Source organism: Drosophila rhopaloa, unplaced genomic scaffold, assembly GCF_018152115.1.
Source record: "Drosophila rhopaloa isolate 14029-0021.01 unplaced genomic scaffold, ASM1815211v1 contig_197, whole genome shotgun sequence".
NCBI lineage: Eukaryota > Metazoa > Arthropoda > Insecta > Diptera > Drosophilidae > Drosophila > Drosophila rhopaloa.
The window spans coordinates 104194-124201 of record NW_025335080.1 but is presented as its reverse complement, the minus strand read 5'-3'; the positions used below and the strand labels follow the sequence as shown (position 1 = coordinate 124201).

Genomic DNA, 20008 nt, shown 5'->3' with positions numbered 1-20008 from the left:
ATTTAGTGAGCTTACTACGCCAACCTCTTGCATTCTGATGGGAACGAAGGAGGTTAGAAGTTAATTTTTGAAATTGGTACACTGGTTTGGTCTCGACTAGGAAGTATTACTCCTACCGGCCCCTTCTTCTTTATCTTAGCCTCGAACTCTTTTACAACCATATTATCCGGCCAAAAGTCGCCCGAGTCGTTAGGGACAGTTATCTTGAAAGATGAAATGTCTCTAGCATAAGAAAACTTAAACTTTTCCACCTTTACACTATTACAATCGGTTTAGTTTTGTCTTGTATATAGGACAATACATCAGAAGATGTTTGATCAGGGGAAAGCCGAGAAACGAAAATTTGTTTCTTTAGTGGAACCACTGAAAGGGATTTTGGTGGAGCAGACATTGTTTCTGCAAAACCAACTTGAGCCGGTTGTCCGGACTCAGTAGTCCCTTGTGGTGGTGATGCAACATTCTGAGAGATAGGTGGATCCACTAATTGTGAAACCACTACGGACAAATCGGAATTCTTAGAAGTCCCTGGTTGCATGCATTCTGTTACGGATTTTTCGGATACCGAATCTTTTTTAGCTGCTGATCTTAGCAACATTTGAGGGTTTGCTGAAATCAGCTGCTGATCCGCCGGAATGCTCTGTTGTTCTTTTGATTTCGGTTGCGGGGTGTTCCCCTTTTGCTCCCTTAGCACCAGCGGCCTTTTTGCGCTTAGGGGACTCTTCTAATAGCTTACGACTATTAAACTGCGTATCCAACGCAGAGAGGAGATTATCAGCTCGGCGAAAACTATCTCTAGCAACTCCGAAACAGCTTATAAGCCCCATCAGGCCGCCTTTAGTTTGGCGCATGAACGATTTCATCTCGTTCGCAACCTCGACACAAGCGTCACAACAAAACTGCAAATTGGGCCCCTTTGAAAGGTCATCACTTGTCCGGCCAGTAAAACCGGCGCACTTGGTTCTATTGGAACCACTGTACCAAGAAACCGAATTGAAATTTATAAGCGAGCAGTTATAAGTACCGCAAGAGCGCAGAAACTGCACGCTTAGAACTTTCAAAGCAAACAGAGCAAGAGAGCGGGAGCGTAGATTAGTTAAAGTGCATGCACAAAAGAGAAACGGCGGGGATATAAGAAACGAAAACACAGATAACGAAAAAGATAATTACGAAAACTAAAAAAATTTATTAATATTATTACAAGTGCACTCGCGAAGTGAACGGAGTTTAAATGTATGTTTGAATAACCGGAGGAAAATGAAAATTATTTTGATAAAACCCATCGATGGGAATAAACGAAACAAAAATACAAAATTCGAAGCGCAGAAAAAAAACACGACCGTTCACTTTGAAAGTCAAAGACGATTAGATTGGACTTGCTGAACAGTTTTGGGCTTGGAGGCCTCTTCCGCTACCATATGTTGGTAACGCCTGTTCAAAGTCGTTTCACATTCGCTCCAAAGAGGAAGCGAAGTATAGTCTAATTGTTCTTCCCATTTTCTTTTAGTTCCTGCATCGACTTTGCTCATTACCAAATGTATTAAAATAGCATTAGTAATGCGTCTATCATCCCCAATAGACAGCAAGGAATCATAAAGGGCTGTGTCGATGAGGGTTCTCAAGGCTGTAGCTGACGGCTGGGTAATTTTTATACCCGTTACTCGTAGAGTAAAAGGGTATATTGTATTCGTGCAAAAGTATGTAACAGCTAGAAGGAAGCGTTTCCGACCCTATAAAGTATATATATTCTTGATCAGGGTCACTAGCCGAGTTGATATAGCCATGTCCGTCTGTCCGTCTGTCCGTCTGTCTGTCTGTCCGTATGAACGCTGAGATCTCGGAAACTATAAAAGCTAGAAGATTGGCATTTTGCATGCAGATTCTAGGAGTTCCTACGCAGCGCAAGTTTGTTTCAAAAAGGTGCCACGCCCTCTTTAACGCCCACAATCGCTTATATACGATTTTAAAAATTTAAATATTTCGGAAAAATAAAAATGCAGTTTTATTGTGCTTATCAATACCTATCGAAATGTAGAAGAAATTTTTCAAATCGGACCATTCGTTAAAAAGTTATGCGTGATCAAAGTTTCTATCTCCATCTCCCTCGCACTCCCTTTACCTGAGTAACGGGTATCTGATAGTCGGGGCACCCGATTTAAGCTCTTCGATATCCTTGGTTGGCATTCCCTTTATTTTTTATTTATTTATTTTTTGGAATCGAAGAGGTTTTTAATATAAATATATCTTATTTTTTATTTATACTGTGTATTTATTTAATAATATAATGATATAATATAATATAATTTAAAACGACTAACGAGAATTATGCCGAACGCACGCAGTGTAGGGGAGCTAAGTGCCGAGAGAGGTTCAAAAAAATCTTAATTAGAGTTATTCGAAGTGTTTATGAAAAACCTACGACAGTACTATGCCGATCGCACGCACTGTAGGGAAGCACACGCCAACGCTCAAGCGTACCCAAAACCAACGAACAAACGTTAAAGTTACCAACAATTGCACTGCTGCCGAGATCGAGAACGAAAACGACAAAGATAACTCGAAATCGCGGCAGTGCACTATGGGGTTTTTGACCACTTTATGTGGCATTTAGGCCTTTTTAAAAAGTGCTCTAATTAAAAAAAATAGTGGGAATGTATTATCAGAACATCAAACTGTTATGCCTCATACTCAAAATATTAATACTTAACAGCATATGTTAGCAGAACAGCTGTAAAGTCAGCTGTTGCATCCGAAAGCACCTGCGCTAAGTTTGCAATTTTTTCGAAGCGTTCTGTGAAATTACCTTACTCGCGAAAACACCATTTGAAAAGAAAAAAACAAATGGAAACTGATCTCATTTTATAAATGCACCTTATGCTGTATTTTTAGGAACAAAATTTGGGAAGAGTTTTGATATAAGTTTGTATTAGTTTTCAGTGCGTCCAAGTGTATGTTGTAGCGTTGTCAATTCTGAGCAAAAAGCTGTTAATCTTATTGCGCACTTTTTCGCACTATTGGTGCAATTTTAATTTTTCTTCGATAACCTCACTTTCTCCAACGCCGACTTGGTTGCTGTTTGGAATAGCTAGAAAAGCCATATTATCCGGCCAAAAGTCGCCCGAGTCGTTAGGGACAGTTATCTTGTAAGATGAAATGTCTCTAGCATAAGAAAACTTAAACTTTTCCACCTTTACACTATTACAATCGGCTTTAGTTTTGTCTTGTATATAGGACAATACATCAGAAGATGTTTGATCAGGGGAAAGCCGAGAAACGAAAATTTGTTTCTTTAGTGGAACCACTGAAAGGGATTTTGGTGGAGCAGACATTGTTTCTGCAAAACCAACTTGAGCCGGTTGTCCGGACTTAGTAGTCCCTTGTGGTGGTGATGCAACATTCTGAGAGATAGGTGGATCCACTAATTGTGAAACCACTACGGACAAATCGGAATTCTTAGAAGTCCCTGGTTGCATGCATTCTGTTACGGATTTTTCGGATACCGAATCTTTTTTAGCTGCTGATCTTAGCAACATTTGAGGGTTTGCTGAAATCAGCTGCTGATCCGCCGGAATGCTCTGTTGTTCTTTTGATTTCGGTTGCGGGGTGTTCCCCTTTTGCTCCTTAGCACCAGCGGCCTTTTTGCGCTTAGGGGACTCTTCTAATAGCTTACGACTATTAAACTGCGTATCCAACGCAGAGAGGAGATTATCAGCTCGGCGAAAACTATCTCTAGCAACTCCGAAACAGCTTATAAGCCCCATCAGGCCGCCTTTAGTTTAGCGCATGAACGATTTCATCTCGTTCGCAACCTCGAAACAAGCGTCACAACAAAACTGCAAATTGGGCCCCTTTGAAAGGTCATCACTTGTCCGGCCAGTAAAACCGGCGCACTTGGTTCTATTGGAACCACTGTACCAAGAAACCGAATTGAAATTTATAAGCGAGCAGTTATAAGTACCGCAAGAGCGCAGAAACTGCACGCTTAGAACTTTCAAAGCAAACAGAGCAAGAGAGCGGGAGCGTAGATTAGTTAAAGTGCATGCACAAAAGAGAAACGGCGGGGATATAAGAAACGAAAACACAGATAACGAAAACAGATAATTACGAAAACTAAAAAAATTTATTAATATTATTACAAGTGCACTCGCGAAGTGAACGGAGTTTAAATGTATGTTTGAATAACCGGAGGAAAATGAAAATTATTTTGATAAAACCCATCGATGGGAATAAACGAAACAAAAATACAAAATTCGAAGCGCAGAAAAAAAACACGACCGTTCACTTTGAAAGTCAAAGACGATTAGATTGGACTTGCTGAACAGTTTTGGGCTTGGAGGCCTCTTCCGCTACCATATGTTGGTAACGCCTGTTCAAAGTCGTTTCACATTCGCTCCAAAGAGGAAGCGAAGTATAGTCTAATTGTTCTTCCCATTTTCTTTTTAGTTCCTGCATCGACTTTGCTCATTACCAAATGTATTAAAATAGCATTAGTAATGCGTCTATCATCCCCAATAGACAGCAAGGAATCATAAAGGGCTGTGTCGATGAGGGTTCTCAAGGCTGTAGCTGACGGCTGGGTAATTTTTATACCCGTTACTCGTAGAGTAAAAGGGTATATTGTATTCGTGCAAAAGTATGTAACAGCTAGAAGGAAGCGTTTCCGACCCTATAAAGTATATATATTCTTGATCAGGGTCACTAGCCGAGTTGATATAGCCATGTCCGTCTGTCCGTCTGTCCGTCTGTCTGTCTGTCCGTATGAACGCTGAGATCTCGGAAACTATAAAAGCTAGAAGATTGGCATTTTGCATGCAGATTCTAGGAGTTCCTACGCAGCGCAAGTTTGTTTCAAAAAGGTGCCACGCCCTCTTTAACGCCCACAATCGCTTATATACGATTTTAAAAATTTAAATATTTCGGAAAAATAAAAATGCAGTTTTATTGTGTTTATCAATACCTATCGAAATGTAGAAGAAATTTTTCAAATCGGACCATTCGTTAAAAAGTTATGCGTGATCAAAGTTTCTATCTCCATCTCCCTCGCACTTCCTTTACCTGAGTAACGGGTATCTGATAGTCGGGGCACCCGATTTAAGCTCTTCGATATCCTTGGTTGGCATTCCCTTTATTTTTTATTTATTTATTTTTTGGAATCGAAGAGGTTTTTAATATAAATATATCTTATTATACCCTTGCAGAGGATATTATAATTTTGGTCAAAAGTGTGCAACGCAGTGAAGGAGACATCTCCGACCCTATAAAGTATATATATTCTTGATCAGGATCACCTCCTGAGTTGATATAGCCATGTCCGTCTGTCCGTCTGTCCGTCTGTCCGTCTGTCTGTTTCTACGCAAACTAGTCTCTCAGTTTTAAAGCTATCGAGTTGAAACTTTGCACACACCCTTCTTTCCTTTGCACGCAGTATATAAGTCGGAACGGCCGGGATCGGCCGACTATATCCTATAGCTGTCATATAACTGATTGATCGGAAATGCCATAACTCTGCTGTTTGTTAAGTTAGGAAGTTGGGACTTTCTGTGGGTTCTATATTTGGCCAATCAATCCGACGTACCAAATTTCATAAGGATCGGCCGACTATATCTTATAGCTGTCATATAACTGATTGATCGGAAATGCCATAACTTTGGTGTTTGTAAAGTTAGAAAGTTGGAATTTTCTATGGGTTTTATATTTGGCCAATCAATCCGACCTACCAAATTTCATAAGGATCGGCCGACTATATCTTATAGCTGCCATATAACTGATTGATCGGAAATGCCATAACTTTGGTGTTTGTAAAGTTAGGAAGTTGGGATTTTCTATGGGTTTTATTTTTGCCCAATCAGTTCGACATATTAAATTTCATAAGGATCGGCCGACTATATCCTATAGCTGCCATATAACTGATTGATCGGAAATGAAATAACTTTGGTGTTTTTAAAGTTAGGAAGGTGGGATTTTTTATGAGTATTAAAAATGCATCATATGAATAATTTTGGAGAATATAATTTGCAGAATATTCTGCAAGGGTATTTCAACTTCGGCTCCGCCCGAAGTTAGCTTTCCTTTCTTGTTTTTTATTTATACTGTGTATTTATTTAATAATATAATGATATAATTTAAAACGACTAACGAGAATTATGCCGAACGCACGCAGTGTAGGGGAGCTAAGTGCCGAGAGAGGTTCAAAAAAATCTTAATTAGAGTTATTCGAAGTGTTTATGAAAAACCTACGACAGTACTATGCCGATCGCACGCACTGTAGGGAAGCACACGCCAACGCTCAAGCGTACCCAAAACCAACGAACAAACGTTAAAGTTACCAACAATTGCACTGCTGCCGAGATCGAGAACGAAAACGACAAAGATAACTCGAAATCGCGGCAGTGCACTATGGGGTTTTTGACCACTTTATGTGGCATTTAGGCCTTTTTAAAAAGTGCTCTAATTAAAAAAAATAGTGGGAATGTATTATCAGAACATCAAACTGTTATGCCTCATACTCAAAATATTAATACTTAACAGCATATGTTAGCAGAACAGCTGTAAAGTCAGCTGTTGCATCCGAAAGCACCTGCGCTAAGTTTGCAATTTTTTCGAAGCGTTCTGTGAAATTACCTTACTCGCGAAAACACCATTTGAAAAGAAAAAAACAAATGGAAACTGATCTCATTTTATAAATGCACCTTATGCTGTATTTTTAGGAACAAAATTTGGGAAGAGTTTTGATATAAGTTTGTATTAGTTTTCAGTGCGTCCAAGTGTATGTTGTAGCGTTGTCAATTCTGAGCAAAAAGCTGTTAATCTTATTGCGCACTTTTTCGCACTATTGGTGCAATTTTAATTTTTCTTCGATAACCTCACTTTCTCCAACGCCGACTTGGTTGCTGTTTGGAATAGCTAGAAAAGGCTAAACAATGTTTGATGAACAAATAATTTATAATATGAGGATAATTTTGATATGTTTGTCCTGTCAGTTGCCCGTAAATTTGGACAAATTCGAATCATTTTGCTTACAACCTGGCGAATTATTAGTCGTATGTATCAATGGCTGCCGATGAGTTTTAAGTTTTATGGATTTTTTTCTTTTTGCTTTTGTTGCACCTTTGATCATCCCCTTTTATACGCATAGAGCAACAAATTTCAGCTCCTTAAATTTCATTAATTTTTTTTTAGTTTTAACCGATCGTTCCTATGGGAGCTATAGGATATTGTTTCCTGATCCGAACGATTTTCTTACTATATGTGCCTAGGGACAAATAATGACGATTGGTAAAGTCGGTATCATGTCGATATCTCCAAAACTGACCAAGTTATTAATTAATGCCACAAAAACAGGTCAAAAACCACATATTGCATATTGTGTCGGCTCAACTCCTAGGCAAAGGCAAATGCAAACGGAGAATGGTGCAATGACCGATAACTAAGGGCAACGAATATATAAGCCTGATGCTGAAAGGCGCGGGAAAAACTATGAAAAGCGCGGGTTTTGCGGCGATTTTCTCAATTATTAAAAATATCACTTTTTTTCAGCTTTTTTAGCAATACCCTAAACTGGTGCTCACTACGACGAAAATGGGGGAATTAAGTTTGCACTAATTTAGGTCGAATTTTTTGTTTGTATTTTAATATCCAAAGCGATTCACTTTTGTTTTCTTAAATTCACTTTCACAAGTCATATATTTAGATTTTAACTTAGATTTTCGCGATCGATCGAGTTGTCTCCAAAATAGAACTGCCCTTGGTTTGATAAAATATTAATCATGAAACCTCGGCTGAAGAGAATCTTGCTCAGAAGAGATTAAAAGAGATTAGGCAAAGTTAAGAGAGTAGGATAATTGACTGATGAAATAATTGAGAAGTAATTAAAACTCAATTAATTGATTATTTGACAAAAATTTGGTTAGCAACTGGCTCGGACTAGATCGGACCCTAAGTGGAAAATTTTGAAGCTTTGTTTATGACTGAAGTCATTTGTTTACAGTAGGCCGGATGTGGTTCTCACAGGGCTCGGTTTGAGTGAGGGAGATTTTGCTAGCGAAGATTAGATTTTTCAGCAGTTGCTACGTTTGAAAAATTGTTTATGAAACTCATAAGCTAAGAATATTCATGGGTTGGATAACATGTAAGTATATATAATATATTTGCCAATATTAAAATTGTTAGTACTTGCAAAATTTTTTTTTTCTTGGTTAGAATGCTCACTATCTAACGATTTTTACACGAATGCAAAAAGTTAAAAGATGGGCCAAGCACAATTAAAAAACGCCACTGATTACCTTTCAACTTTTCGCACTATATACCTGCTTGGCCAATTCGGGGCTTGAAACTTCCTTCTATTCCATCCCAACAGCAGCAACAGAGGGAGGGGTCGGCAGACTTCCAACGCAGTTCCAAACGAATAAAATTAGTTGCCGTACCGAAGCGAGTTTTTTTTGTTTTTGGTGACAATTACTTTTCTCAATCGCGAAAATCCAATAAATCACATCGGCGTCACCGTGTAATTTTAATACTAATTTTTATTAATAAAAAACGCGACTTTGATTGGATATTTGACGATTTTATATTTGAGACGACGAAAGGGAGTGCGATATTGATCGGGTTCGATTTAAAACTGGTTTTAATTTCAATTATGAGCTCTTATAGCTATGCTTATCTAATGGGGGGCGAGAGACGTGGCGAATTCGCGAGACCGAACGAAAGCTTTATTGGCTCCCGCTCTCGCCTTAAAGCTAGAGAGAATTTACAATTTGAACAAACGCGCCAAGTACGTAGTTATATGGCAGCTGTGGATATATTCGGCCGATCCTTATGAAATTTGGTAGGTCGGATTGATTGGCCAAAAATAAAACCCATAAAAAATTCCTAACTTTACAAACACCAAAGTTATGGCATTTTCGATCAATCAGTTATATGGCGGCTATAGGATATATTGGTCAAAAATAAAACACAGAGATAATCCCATCTTCCTAACTTTAAAAACACCAAAGTTATGTCATTTCCGATCGTTCGGTTATATGGCAGCTATAGGATATAGTCGTCCCATCCCGGCCGTTCCGACTTATATACTGCGTGCAAGGAAAAAAGGGTGTGTGCAAAGTTTTAATTCGATATCTTTAAAACTGAGAGACTAGTTTGCATAGAAACAGACAGACGGACAGACATGCTTATATCAACTCAGGAGGCAATCCTGATCAAGAATATGTATAATTTATAAGGTCGAAAATGTCTCCTTCACTGCGTTGCACACTTTTGACCAAAATTATAATACCCTCTGCAAGGGTTTAATAAATCATTCAATTTTCAACTATTTCGGTCAGAGTTTGGTTCATATTCTAAGAAAATATGTTATTATCAAAAGGAAAAAATTTATGATTTCAGATGTTCGGTCATGCTGCAGCCTAACTAAATTCTTAAAGTTTCTAATCTTAACGTAAATTGAATTCTCGATGTTTGTTTTTTGCCTTTTCTATTTGCCCTGCGTGGCATTTCTTTCAATTACTGTAATTGCTACTCCTTTTGAATTCGTTCGCCGATCGCTGCCTGGCCCTTTGTCCACGGCAAGCATCTACTTAAGTTCAGTTTCGATTTTGTACTCGCTCGCTGAAGGCACGGTCGCAGATCGCCTGCCCATTCTCTTCGTTTATACTTTCGCGGTTAAAAGGCACAGACAAATCGGTCTGCCTGCCCAACCAAATAATCTTAAACATAAACATTAAACTTTGTAATTAAGGCCTTGGTGTCTTTTAGAATTAAAATTTAATTAAAATCTGGTGCGGTTTTGTTTTAATTGGGCACCATCAAAGGTTAGCGTTAGTGAAAAAGCTCACTGACCCAAAACTGCGAGCTCCAGGTGTCCCGCAAGGGGTCAACACCAGCCTCTAACTCCCCCAATTCCATCGAAAATGACTTACCATAATTTGTAAGGGTAGTTCAAAATATAAATAACTACGCTCCAAGATTAAAACAAGAGAGAACGCTACAGTCGAGTGCCTCGACTATTAAATACCCGTTACTCAGCTAAACAACTTAATATAAATATGCCTTCTTGTATGTTTTTCGCCGCTCGAATTAGCTCCCGATTTTTATGTTAAAATCGGTACCCAAAGAACGCCACGTGGAGGCCGTTGATTTGCAACTGGGTCTTTCAAACCAAAATAAAATTTGGGGACCTACGAGTCGACTTGAGTTGCCAAACTTTATTCAAGTTTGGAATCTCCATGTTCCCCAAAATTTTGTTTATCCGTAACATACGGAATAGTGAATAGTGGGCATTACAGGATATAGTGATCCTTAGAATCGCAAAAGGTACAATGTTGTTGGTTTCTGATGTGTGTGGCAATGAAAGAGCTTCGATTTGATCTATGGGAGCTTCGGCTCACCTGAAGGCTAGGTGTGGGTACCGTAGCGCTGTTAAGATTTTCCAGCATACGATATCTCCGTTCTAGGAAGGTTGACATATCAGTCCAGCTGGGAAGCTTGTCGGATGGCAATGCCTCCTCCCATCTTTCCTGAGTGCTGTGGTCGAGCTTGCGTGAGATGATGTGAATGGTGATCCATCGGCCAGTTGAGGAATGGTTGACATGGTGCTAAGTGCCCGAAGGTGCTAGTTGATTTTGTCACTTAGACCGCGCAGGGCTTCTGAAGATCCTTTTTCAACATTTACCAGCCCAAAAATATCTCGAACATGACCCTGAAAATGTAGCAATTTGTTATCAAAACGCTTTGTAAGTAACTCTAATACCTTATCGTAATTGGCATCGGCAGGTTCCAACGATTTGATTGTGTTTAGAGCCGCGCCATCCAAGCATGCGCGCAGGTGTTGAAATTTCTCTACATTGCTTAAATCCTCGTTGTTCCCTACGACACTGTTGTAGATGGCAATGAAATCTGGCCAATCCTCGTAGCTGCAGCTGAACCTGGGCAAGTGTAATTCTGGTAGCCGAGAGATGCGCTTGTTTAGTTGGGAGGGAAAATTGATATTGTCCTGGTAGGCAGGAAATGCTGTTGAGTTAGCATCTGCAATGTGTGACTTCATAAAGGCATCCATGTGGCGAGTCAGCGAAGACTTTGCTTTCCAATAGGAAATTGCGAACTCGTAGCGTGCATTTGAGGAGAGCTCGATTAGGTCCACCCTTTCCACTTTATCTTGCCACATTTCGAAGTCGTCCTTCATTTTGTTAACTGTGTCTATACGAACTAATAAGTCGGCTTTATCGTAGGTACTCAAGTCGCCGATGCTGAAATGGTCGCCCATTGCCTTTAGTTGGCGCTGAAGGGATGCGCATTTGGCCTTGTAGAAGTCAATATCAGCCGATTCTTTATCTTGACTGTCTGCCGGTGTCAAGTTGTCAGCAACTTTGGCCATCTTAGATGTTGTTCACTGTAGCACGACTAACGGATGCAAGAAATTTACCCTTGACGATTGCGAAAGTCAAATTTGGGCACAGGAAAACGGGATTACCGTTTTCTGGAGACGATTGTATGTGTGTGTGTGAGGAATGTGCCTGACGGCGTTTGGCCAGACAGCAAAAGGTTAGAACTGAAGTTGCGATTTGCACTAAAACCCAGATAGTATCACGTCGGTGTCACCAATGTTTTGAGGAGATGCTGTTTTGCATCCCACTTCGGCCGTTTCTATTAATTTAAAATAAAAAAAACCTAGCCTTCGTTTTAAGATCGTGTACTTTTAAGCTTTAGGCAAGAACGAGAGAAGAGAATAGTAGGTGTTGTACAGTGTTTGTTTTTTCGGTTTTACATTCGTAGTGTTAAATTAACATGGTGCTGTTAGCGCAACGCAGATGCTGTTAGCAAACTACGTTACATTTAGAAATTGATAATAAACAATTAAATTTAGGCGTTCTGCTGCGAACACTAACACCTAGATTTTTCTTACACAAAGTCAGAACCGATAAAGGAGTTACATTACTAACAACCAGACAACAAAAACTACACAAGCAGAAAATAAGAAAGATAATCAGGAGAAATAATAACACTCAATGAACTACTTCATTCACTACTTCAGTCTTTCTCTTTAGAAAGACTCAAAGGATCTTCACCCCTCGCCTTCATTCATCTGGGAGACGCTCGTATAATACAGAGCTATACAATTCTAACCCATGTCGTAGATGTCCAAGAGTTTAAAGAATGCCTTTCCGGAATAAAAAACACATTAAATGCCCTCAGACTAGATGAAACATTTGACATTTCGCTAGGAATTATAAAAGGGAAACTACAACAACTAAAAGCCAGAATAGACACCCTACTCCCACACTCTAGAACAAAAAGGGGTTTAATTAATGGCCTAGAAACCAATCTCAAGTCAATTTCGGGTAATTTAGACAATAACGACGGACAAAACATTCTTGCAGAAATCAATACCCTAAAGGTACCTCCCACGCATTAAAAAATGCCCAAGAAAAACAGGCAAATTTCGATAAGCAGGTTATTATTAGACTTAATAATATTACGAACCATATAAATAGCGACCAAATCAAAATACAAAAATTTCTAGATATATTAATCGAATAAATTTCCATATTGATACCTTGAAAGAACTCATTAATAATATAGCTGAGAGCCTTCTGGCCAGCAAATTGGGCTTAATCCCAAAATTTTTGTTTAACAAACAAGAAATAAATACTATAAGACAATGTGTTAATCATACAAAACATTACCTTACAATTAGATGAACACATCTATAATATACTTACACCACTTGTTTCACTTTTAATAACAAACTATTGTTTAATGTTAAGATACCAATTTTGGATACAAAAATTTATAAGTTCACCCACATCATACCCCTACCAGTAAATAATTCACATTTCATCATTTCCCGAATTCTTGGCACATGATAACAACACTTTACATCAATTTCGCGAAAGCTGCCTTAAGGTGGAACAAGAGTTCTTCTGTCAGGGAATCCACACGGACTTGACAACAAAAAACAACAAATGCCTGTTGGACATTGTCAAAAACGTAAAGGAGACAAATGTGACAGGTCACGAAATGAACATATTCGAACCGGAAAATCAACCTTAAAGCAACCTGCAACGATGAAATACTTTTAAGTGGCTCTTTCTTAATACGTTATAAGAATTGTACCATATGGATAAACGGAATAGAATACAGCGACAGAGAACTAGTGGAACATGATCATTTCACTCTCGTACTTCCACCAGTCGTCAAGATAACAAAAAATCAAACGATCAAAACATTATCACTGGAAAAATTACACTTAGAAGTCCTTTCGACAGCTGGAAAAATCATCAATATGGATAACATAACACACTACAAATTTACGGCCATATACTCAGCAATATCATTGACCCTTATCCTGATCGTCATCCTCCGATTATGCCATAAACCACAGACCATCTTCCTCCCACACCTACCCACCGTCACTACCTTGGTGGAGCCGACCATTCCTTCGTTATGGCTCTCTCTCCACTCTAGGGGGGAGGAGTTACCGCACACATTGTTGCGGACACATCGCCGCCCCCCAAACCTCAGCGACTCAGACAAATGGTCATTAACCCAAACACTGGACGCATAAATGCTGAGTTTGGGAACCAACGGAAGTAAGCAAAACCAACACTTAACAGCTATGCGAAACCACAAACAAACCAACAGTTCAGTTACGACAAACCTGCCAACTATGCAGATTCTCATTCTCCACTCGAATCTGCTAGATATGCGAATTCCCAATCATACCATTTCATTCCCATATATTCCAATGTATTCCAGAAGTTACTCTTTAGTTTGTAGAACAATAAAGATTCAATATAATTTTGACCGAAGTCGAAGGAGGTTCTCATTTATTAAACTTAATTATATTAAATACACTGAAACCACCCATTGGACTCAACTCACAGTATACCTAACACCCATTGGACTCGACCCTTAGTATACCTAGATACTGTAATTGGCGCAGCCGGATTCGGACCAGGAGATCGCAAAATGCTCCAGCTCCTGATCATACTATACCTGTAAGATAGGTAAGTGAGCAAATGGTGGCGAAATTAAGAGGAAAAAAGAAAGGAAGAATGAAACAATTAAGTTGGTTAAATATATAAAAAAAGGAGAAGTAAAAAGTAACGAACCAAATTCAGGCAAGTGTACAAATGTTAGTGTTCACAAAAGTTGCGACCGAATATGTGCACATCAAACGCTGATAAGGCACCGGGATCGCATTCTTGAGGAAAATTACAAATTCATAAAACCACACATAACCAGATGCAAAGAAAAAATTTCAATTATACAGATTTGTTACCGAATATGTGCACATCAAACGCTGATAAGGCAACGGGATCTTGAGGAAAATTACAAATTCATAAAACCGCACATTTGCAACGGGGTCTTTCAAACCAAAATAAAATTTGGGGACCTACGAGTCGACTTGAGTTGCCAAACTTTATTCAAGTTTGGAATCTCCATGTTCCCCAAATTTTGTTTATCCGTAACATACGGAATAGTGAATAGTGGGCATTTCAGGATATAGTGATCCTTAGAGTCGCAAAAGGTACAAAGTTGTTGGTTTCTGATGTGTGTGGCAATGAATCTGCTTCAATTTGATCTATGGGAGCTTCGGCTCTGTTAAGCGCTGTTAAGATTTTCCAGCATACGACATCTCCGTTCTAGGAAGGTTGACATATCAGTCCAGCTGGGAAGCTTGTCGGATGGCAATGCCTCCTCCCATCTTTCCTGAGTGCTGTGGTCGAGCTTGCGTGAGATAATGTGAATGGTAATCCATCGGCCAGTTGAGGAATGGTTGACATGGTGCTAAGTGCCCGAAGGTGCTAGTTGATTTTGTCACTTAGACCGCGCAGGGCTTCTGAAGATCCTTTTTCAACATTTACCAGCCCAAAAATATCTCGAACATGACCCTGAAAATGTAGCAATTTGTTATCAAAACGCTTTGTAAGTAACTCCAATGCCTTATCGTAATTGGCATCGGCAGGTTCCAACGATTTGATTGTGTTTAGAGCCGCGCCATCCAAGCATGCGCGCAGGTGTTGAAATTTCTCTGCAGTGCTTAAATCCTCGTTGTTCCCTACGACACTGTTGTACATGGCAATGAAATCTGGCCAATCCTCGTAGCTGCAGCTGAACCTGGGCAAGTGTAATTCTGGTAGCCGAGAGTTGCGCTTGTTTAGTTGGGAGGGAAAATTGATATTGTCCTGGTAGGCAGGAAATGCTGTTGAGTTAGCATCTGCAATGTGTGACTTCATAAAGGCATCCATGTGGCGAGTCAGCGAAGACTTTGCTTTCCAATAGGAAATTGCGAACTCGTAGCGTGCATTTGAGGAGAGCTCGATTAGGTCCACCCTTTCCACTTTATCTTGCCACATTTCAAAGTCGTCCTTCATTTTGTTAACTGTGTCTATACGAACTAATAAGTCGGCTTTGTCGAGTCAAGTCGCCGATGCTGAAATGGTCGCCCATTGCCTTTAGTTGGCGCTGAAGGGATGCGCACTTGGCCTTGTAGAAGTCAATATCAGCCGATTCTTTATCTTGACTGTCTGCCGGTGGCAAGTTGTCAGCAACTTTGGCCATCTTAGATGTTGTTCACTGTAGCACGACTAACGGATGCAAGAAATTTACCCTTGACGATTGCGAAAGTCAAATTTGGGCACAGGAAAACGGGATTACCGTTTTCTGGAGACGATTGTATGTGTGTGTGTGAGGAATGTGCCTGACGGCGTTTGGCCAGACAGCAAAAGGTTAGAACTGAAGTTGCGATTTGCACTAAAACCCAGATAGTATCACGTCGGGGTCACCAATGTTTTGAGGAGATGCTGTTTTGCATCCCACTTCGGCCGTTTCTATTAATTTAAAATAAAAAAACCTAGCCTTCGTTTTAAGATCGTGTACTTTTAAGCTTTAGGCAAGAACGAGAAAAGAGAATAGTAGGTGTTGTACAGTGTTTGTTTTTTAGGTTTTAAATTCGTAGTGTTAAATTAACATGATGCTGTTAGCGCAACGCAGACGCTGTTAGCAAACTACGTTACATTTAGAAATTGATAATAAACAATTAAATTTAGGCGTTCTGCAGCGAACACTAACACCTAGATTTTTCTTACACAAAGTCAGAACCGATAAAGGAGTTACATTACTAACAACCAGACAACAAAAACTACACAAGCAGAAAATAAGAAAGATAATCAGGAGAAATAATAACACTCAATGAACTACTTCATTCCAGAACTACTCATTCCCCAGTCCTTCTCTTTAGAAAGACTCAACGGATCTTCACCCTCGCCTTCATTCATCTGGGAGACGCTCTTATAACACAGAGCTATACAATTCTAACCCATGTCGTAGATGTCCAAGAGTTTAAAGAATGCCTTTCCGGAATAAAAAACACATTAAAAGCCCTCAGACTAGATGAAACATTTGACATTTCGCTAGGAATTATAAAAGGGAAACTACAACAACTAAAAGCCAGAATAGACACCCTACTCCCACACACTAGAACAAAAAGGGGTTTAATTAACGGCCTAGAAACCAATCTCAAGTCAATTTCGGGTAATTTAGACAATAACGACGGACAAAACATACTTGCAGAAATCAATACCCTAAAGGTACCTCCCACGCATTAAAAAATACCCAAGAAAAACAGGCAAATTTCGATATGCCGGTTATTATTAGACTTAATAATATTACGAACCATATAAATAGCGACCAAATCAAAATACAAAAATTTCTAGACACAGCACAAAACACTATCTTCAAAGAACTTAGGGAAGATAGAGAAAACAATTTTACACTCCAATATATTAATCGAATAAATTTCCATATTGATACCTTGAAAGAACTCATTAATAATATAGCTGAGAGCCTTCTGGCCAGCAAATTGGGCTTAATCCCAAAATTTTTGTTTAACAAACAAGAAATAAATACTATAAGACAATATAATATAATAATAATACAATTAGATGAACACATCTATAATATACTTACACCATCTTGTTTCACTTTTAATAACAAACTATTGTTTAATGTTAAGATACCAATTTTGGATACAAAAATTTATAAGTTCACCCACATCATACCCCTACCAGTAAATAATTCACATTTCATCATTTCCCCCGAATTCTTGGCACATGATAACAACACTTTACATCAATTTCGCGAAAGCTGCCTTAAGGTGGAACAAGAGTTCTTCTGTCAGGGAATCCACACGGACTTGACAACAAAAAACAACAAATGCCTGTTGGACATTGTCAAAAACGTAAAGGAGACAAATGTGACAGGTCACGAAATGAACATATTCGAACCGGAAAATCAACCTTAAAGCAACCTGCAACGATGAAATACTTTTAAGTGGCTCTTTCTTAATACGTTATAAGAATTGTACCATATGGATAAACGGAATAGAATACAGCGACAGAGAACTAGTGGAACATGATCATTTCACTCTCGTACTTCCACCAGTCGTCAAGATAACAAAAAATCAAACGATCAAAACATTATCACTGGAAAAATTACACTTAGAAGTCCTTTCGACAGCTGGAAAAATCATCAATATGGATAACAGATAACAGCAGAACCAACACTTAACAGCTATGCGAAACCACAAACAAACCAACAGTTCAGTTACGACAAACCTGCCAACTATGCAGATTCTCATTCTCCACTCGAATCTGCTAGATATGCGAATTCCCAATCATACCATTTCATTCCCATATATTCCAATGTATTCCAGAAGTTACTCTTTAGTTTGTAGAACAATAAAGATTCATTATAATTTTGACCGAAGTCGAAGGAGGTTCTCATTTATTAAACTTAATTATATTAAATACATTGAAACCACCCATTGGACTCAACTCACAGTATACCTAGCACCCATTGGACTCGACCCTTAGTACACCTAGATACTGTAATTGGCGCAGCCGGATTCGGACCAGGAGATCGCAAAATGCTCCAGCTCCTGATCATACTATACCTGTAAGATAGGTAAGTGAGCAAATGGTGGCGAAATTAAGAGGAAAAAAGAAAGGAAGAATGAAACAATTAAGTTGGTTAAATATATAAAAAAAAGGAGAAGTGAAAAGTAACGAACCAAATTCAGGCAAGTGTACAAATGTTAGTGTTCACAAAAGTTGCGACCGAATATGTGCACATCAAACGCTGATAAGGCACCGGGATCGCATTCTTGAGGAAAATTACAAATTCATAAAACCACACATAACCAGATGCAAAGAAAAACTTTCAATTCTACAGATTTGTTACCGAATATGTGCACATCAAACGCTGATAAGGCAACGGGATCTTGGGGAAAATTACAAATTCATAAAACCGCACATTTGCAACGGGGTCTTTCAAACCAAAATAAAATTTGGGGACCTACGAGTCGACTTGAGTTGCCAAACTTTATTCAAGTTTGGAATCTCCATGTTCCCCAATATTTTGTTTATCCGTAACATACGGAATAGTGAATAGTGGGCATTTCAGGATATAGTGATCCTTAGAATCGCAAAAGGTACAATGTTGTTGGTTTCTGATGTGTGTGGCAATGAAAGAGCTTCGATTTGATCTATGGGAGCTTCGGCTCACCTGAAGGCAAGGTGTGGGTACCGTAGCGCTGTTAAGATTTTCCAGCATACGATATCTCCGTTCTAGGAAGGTTGACATATCAGTCTAGCTGGGAAGCTTGTCGGATGGCAATGCCTCCTCCCATCTTTCCTGAGTGCTGTGGTCGAGCTTGCGTGAGATAATGTGAATGGTAATCCATCGGCCAGTTGAGGAATGGTTGACATGGTGCTAAGTGCCCGAAGGTGCTAGTTGATTTTGTCACTTAGACCGCGCAGGGCTTCTGAAGATCCTTTTTCAACATTTACCAGCCCAAAAATATCTCGAACATGACCCTGAAAATGTAGCAATTTGTTATCAAAACGCTTTGTAAGTAACTCCAATGCCTTATCGTAATTGGCATCGGCAGGTTCCAACGATTTGATTGTGTTTAGAGCCGCGCCATCCAAGCATGCGCGCAGGTGTTGAAATTTCTCTGCAGTGCTTAAATCCTCGTTGTTCCCTACGACACTGTTGTACATGGCAATGAAATCTGGCCAATCCTCGTAGCTGCAGCTGAACCTGGGCAAGTGTAATTCTGGTAGCCGAGAGTTGCGCTTGTTTAGTTGGGAGGGAAAATTGATATTGTCCTGGTAGGCAGGAAATGCTGTTGAGTTAGCATCTGCAATGTGTGACTTCATAAAGGCATCCATGTGGCGAGTCAGCGAAGACTTTGCTTTCCAATAGGAAATTGCGAACTCGTAGCGTGCATTTGAGGAGAGCTCGATTAGGTCCACCCTTTCCACTTTATCTTGCCACATTTCGAAGTCGTCCTTCATTTTGTTAACTGTGTCTATACGAACTAATAAGTCGGCTTCGCCCATTGGTCGCCCATTGCCTTTAGTTGGCGCTGAAGGGATGCGCACTTGGCCTTGTAGAAGTCAATATCAGCCGATTCTTTATCTTGACTGTCTGCCGGTGGCAAGTTGTCAGCAACTTTGGCCATCTTAGATGTTGTTCACTGTAGCACGACTAACGGATGCAAGAAATTTGGGCACAGGAAAACGGGATTACCGTTTTCTGGAGACGATTGTATGTGTGTGTGTGAGGAATGTGCCTGACGGCGTTTGGCCAGACAGCAAAAGGTTAGAACTGAAGTTGCGATTTGCACTAAAACCCAGATAGTATCACGTCGGGGTCACCAATGTTTTGAGGAGATGCTGTTTTGCATCCCACTTCGGCCGTTTCTATTAATTTAAAATAAAAAAAACCTAGCCTTCGTTTCAAGATCGTGTACTTTTAAGCTTTAGGCAAGAACGAGAAAAGAGAATAGTAGGTGTTGTACAGTGTTTGTTTTTTAGGTTTTAAATTCGTAGTGTTAAATTAACATGGTGCTGTTAGCGCAACGCAGACGCTGTTAGCAAACTACGTTACATTTAGAAATTGATAATAAACAATTAAATTTAGGCGTTCTGCTGCGAACACTAACACC

At 39.4% G+C, this 20008-nt stretch overlaps 2 protein-coding genes across 2 annotated transcripts; both read right to left on the bottom strand.

Annotated features, from left to right (window-relative positions):
* Nucleotides 1-14801: 14801 nt before the first annotated feature.
* Nucleotides 14802-15371, bottom strand: LOC123037678. Its single transcript, XM_044459365.1, has one exon. It carries the CDS (start codon nucleotides 15369-15371, stop codon nucleotides 14802-14804), a length of 570 nt encoding a protein of 189 aa, XP_044315300.1.
* Nucleotides 15372-18785: 3414 nt separating this feature from the next.
* On the bottom strand, nucleotides 18786-19355 carry LOC123037677. Its single transcript, XM_044459364.1, has one exon. The coding sequence runs from the start codon at nucleotides 19353-19355 to the stop codon at nucleotides 18786-18788; it is 570 nt and encodes a 189-aa protein (XP_044315299.1).
* Nucleotides 19356-20008: the final 653 nt, after the last annotated feature.

What these genes read in the sequence shown, in the direction of transcription:
- LOC123037678 (XM_044459365.1), bottom strand. Translation starts at nt 15,371, where the DNA reads ATGAAGGACGACTTTGAAATGTGGCAAGATAAAGTGGAAAGGGTGGAC.
- LOC123037677 (XM_044459364.1), bottom strand. Translation starts at nt 19,355, where the DNA reads ATGAAGGACGACTTCGAAATGTGGCAAGATAAAGTGGAAAGGGTGGAC.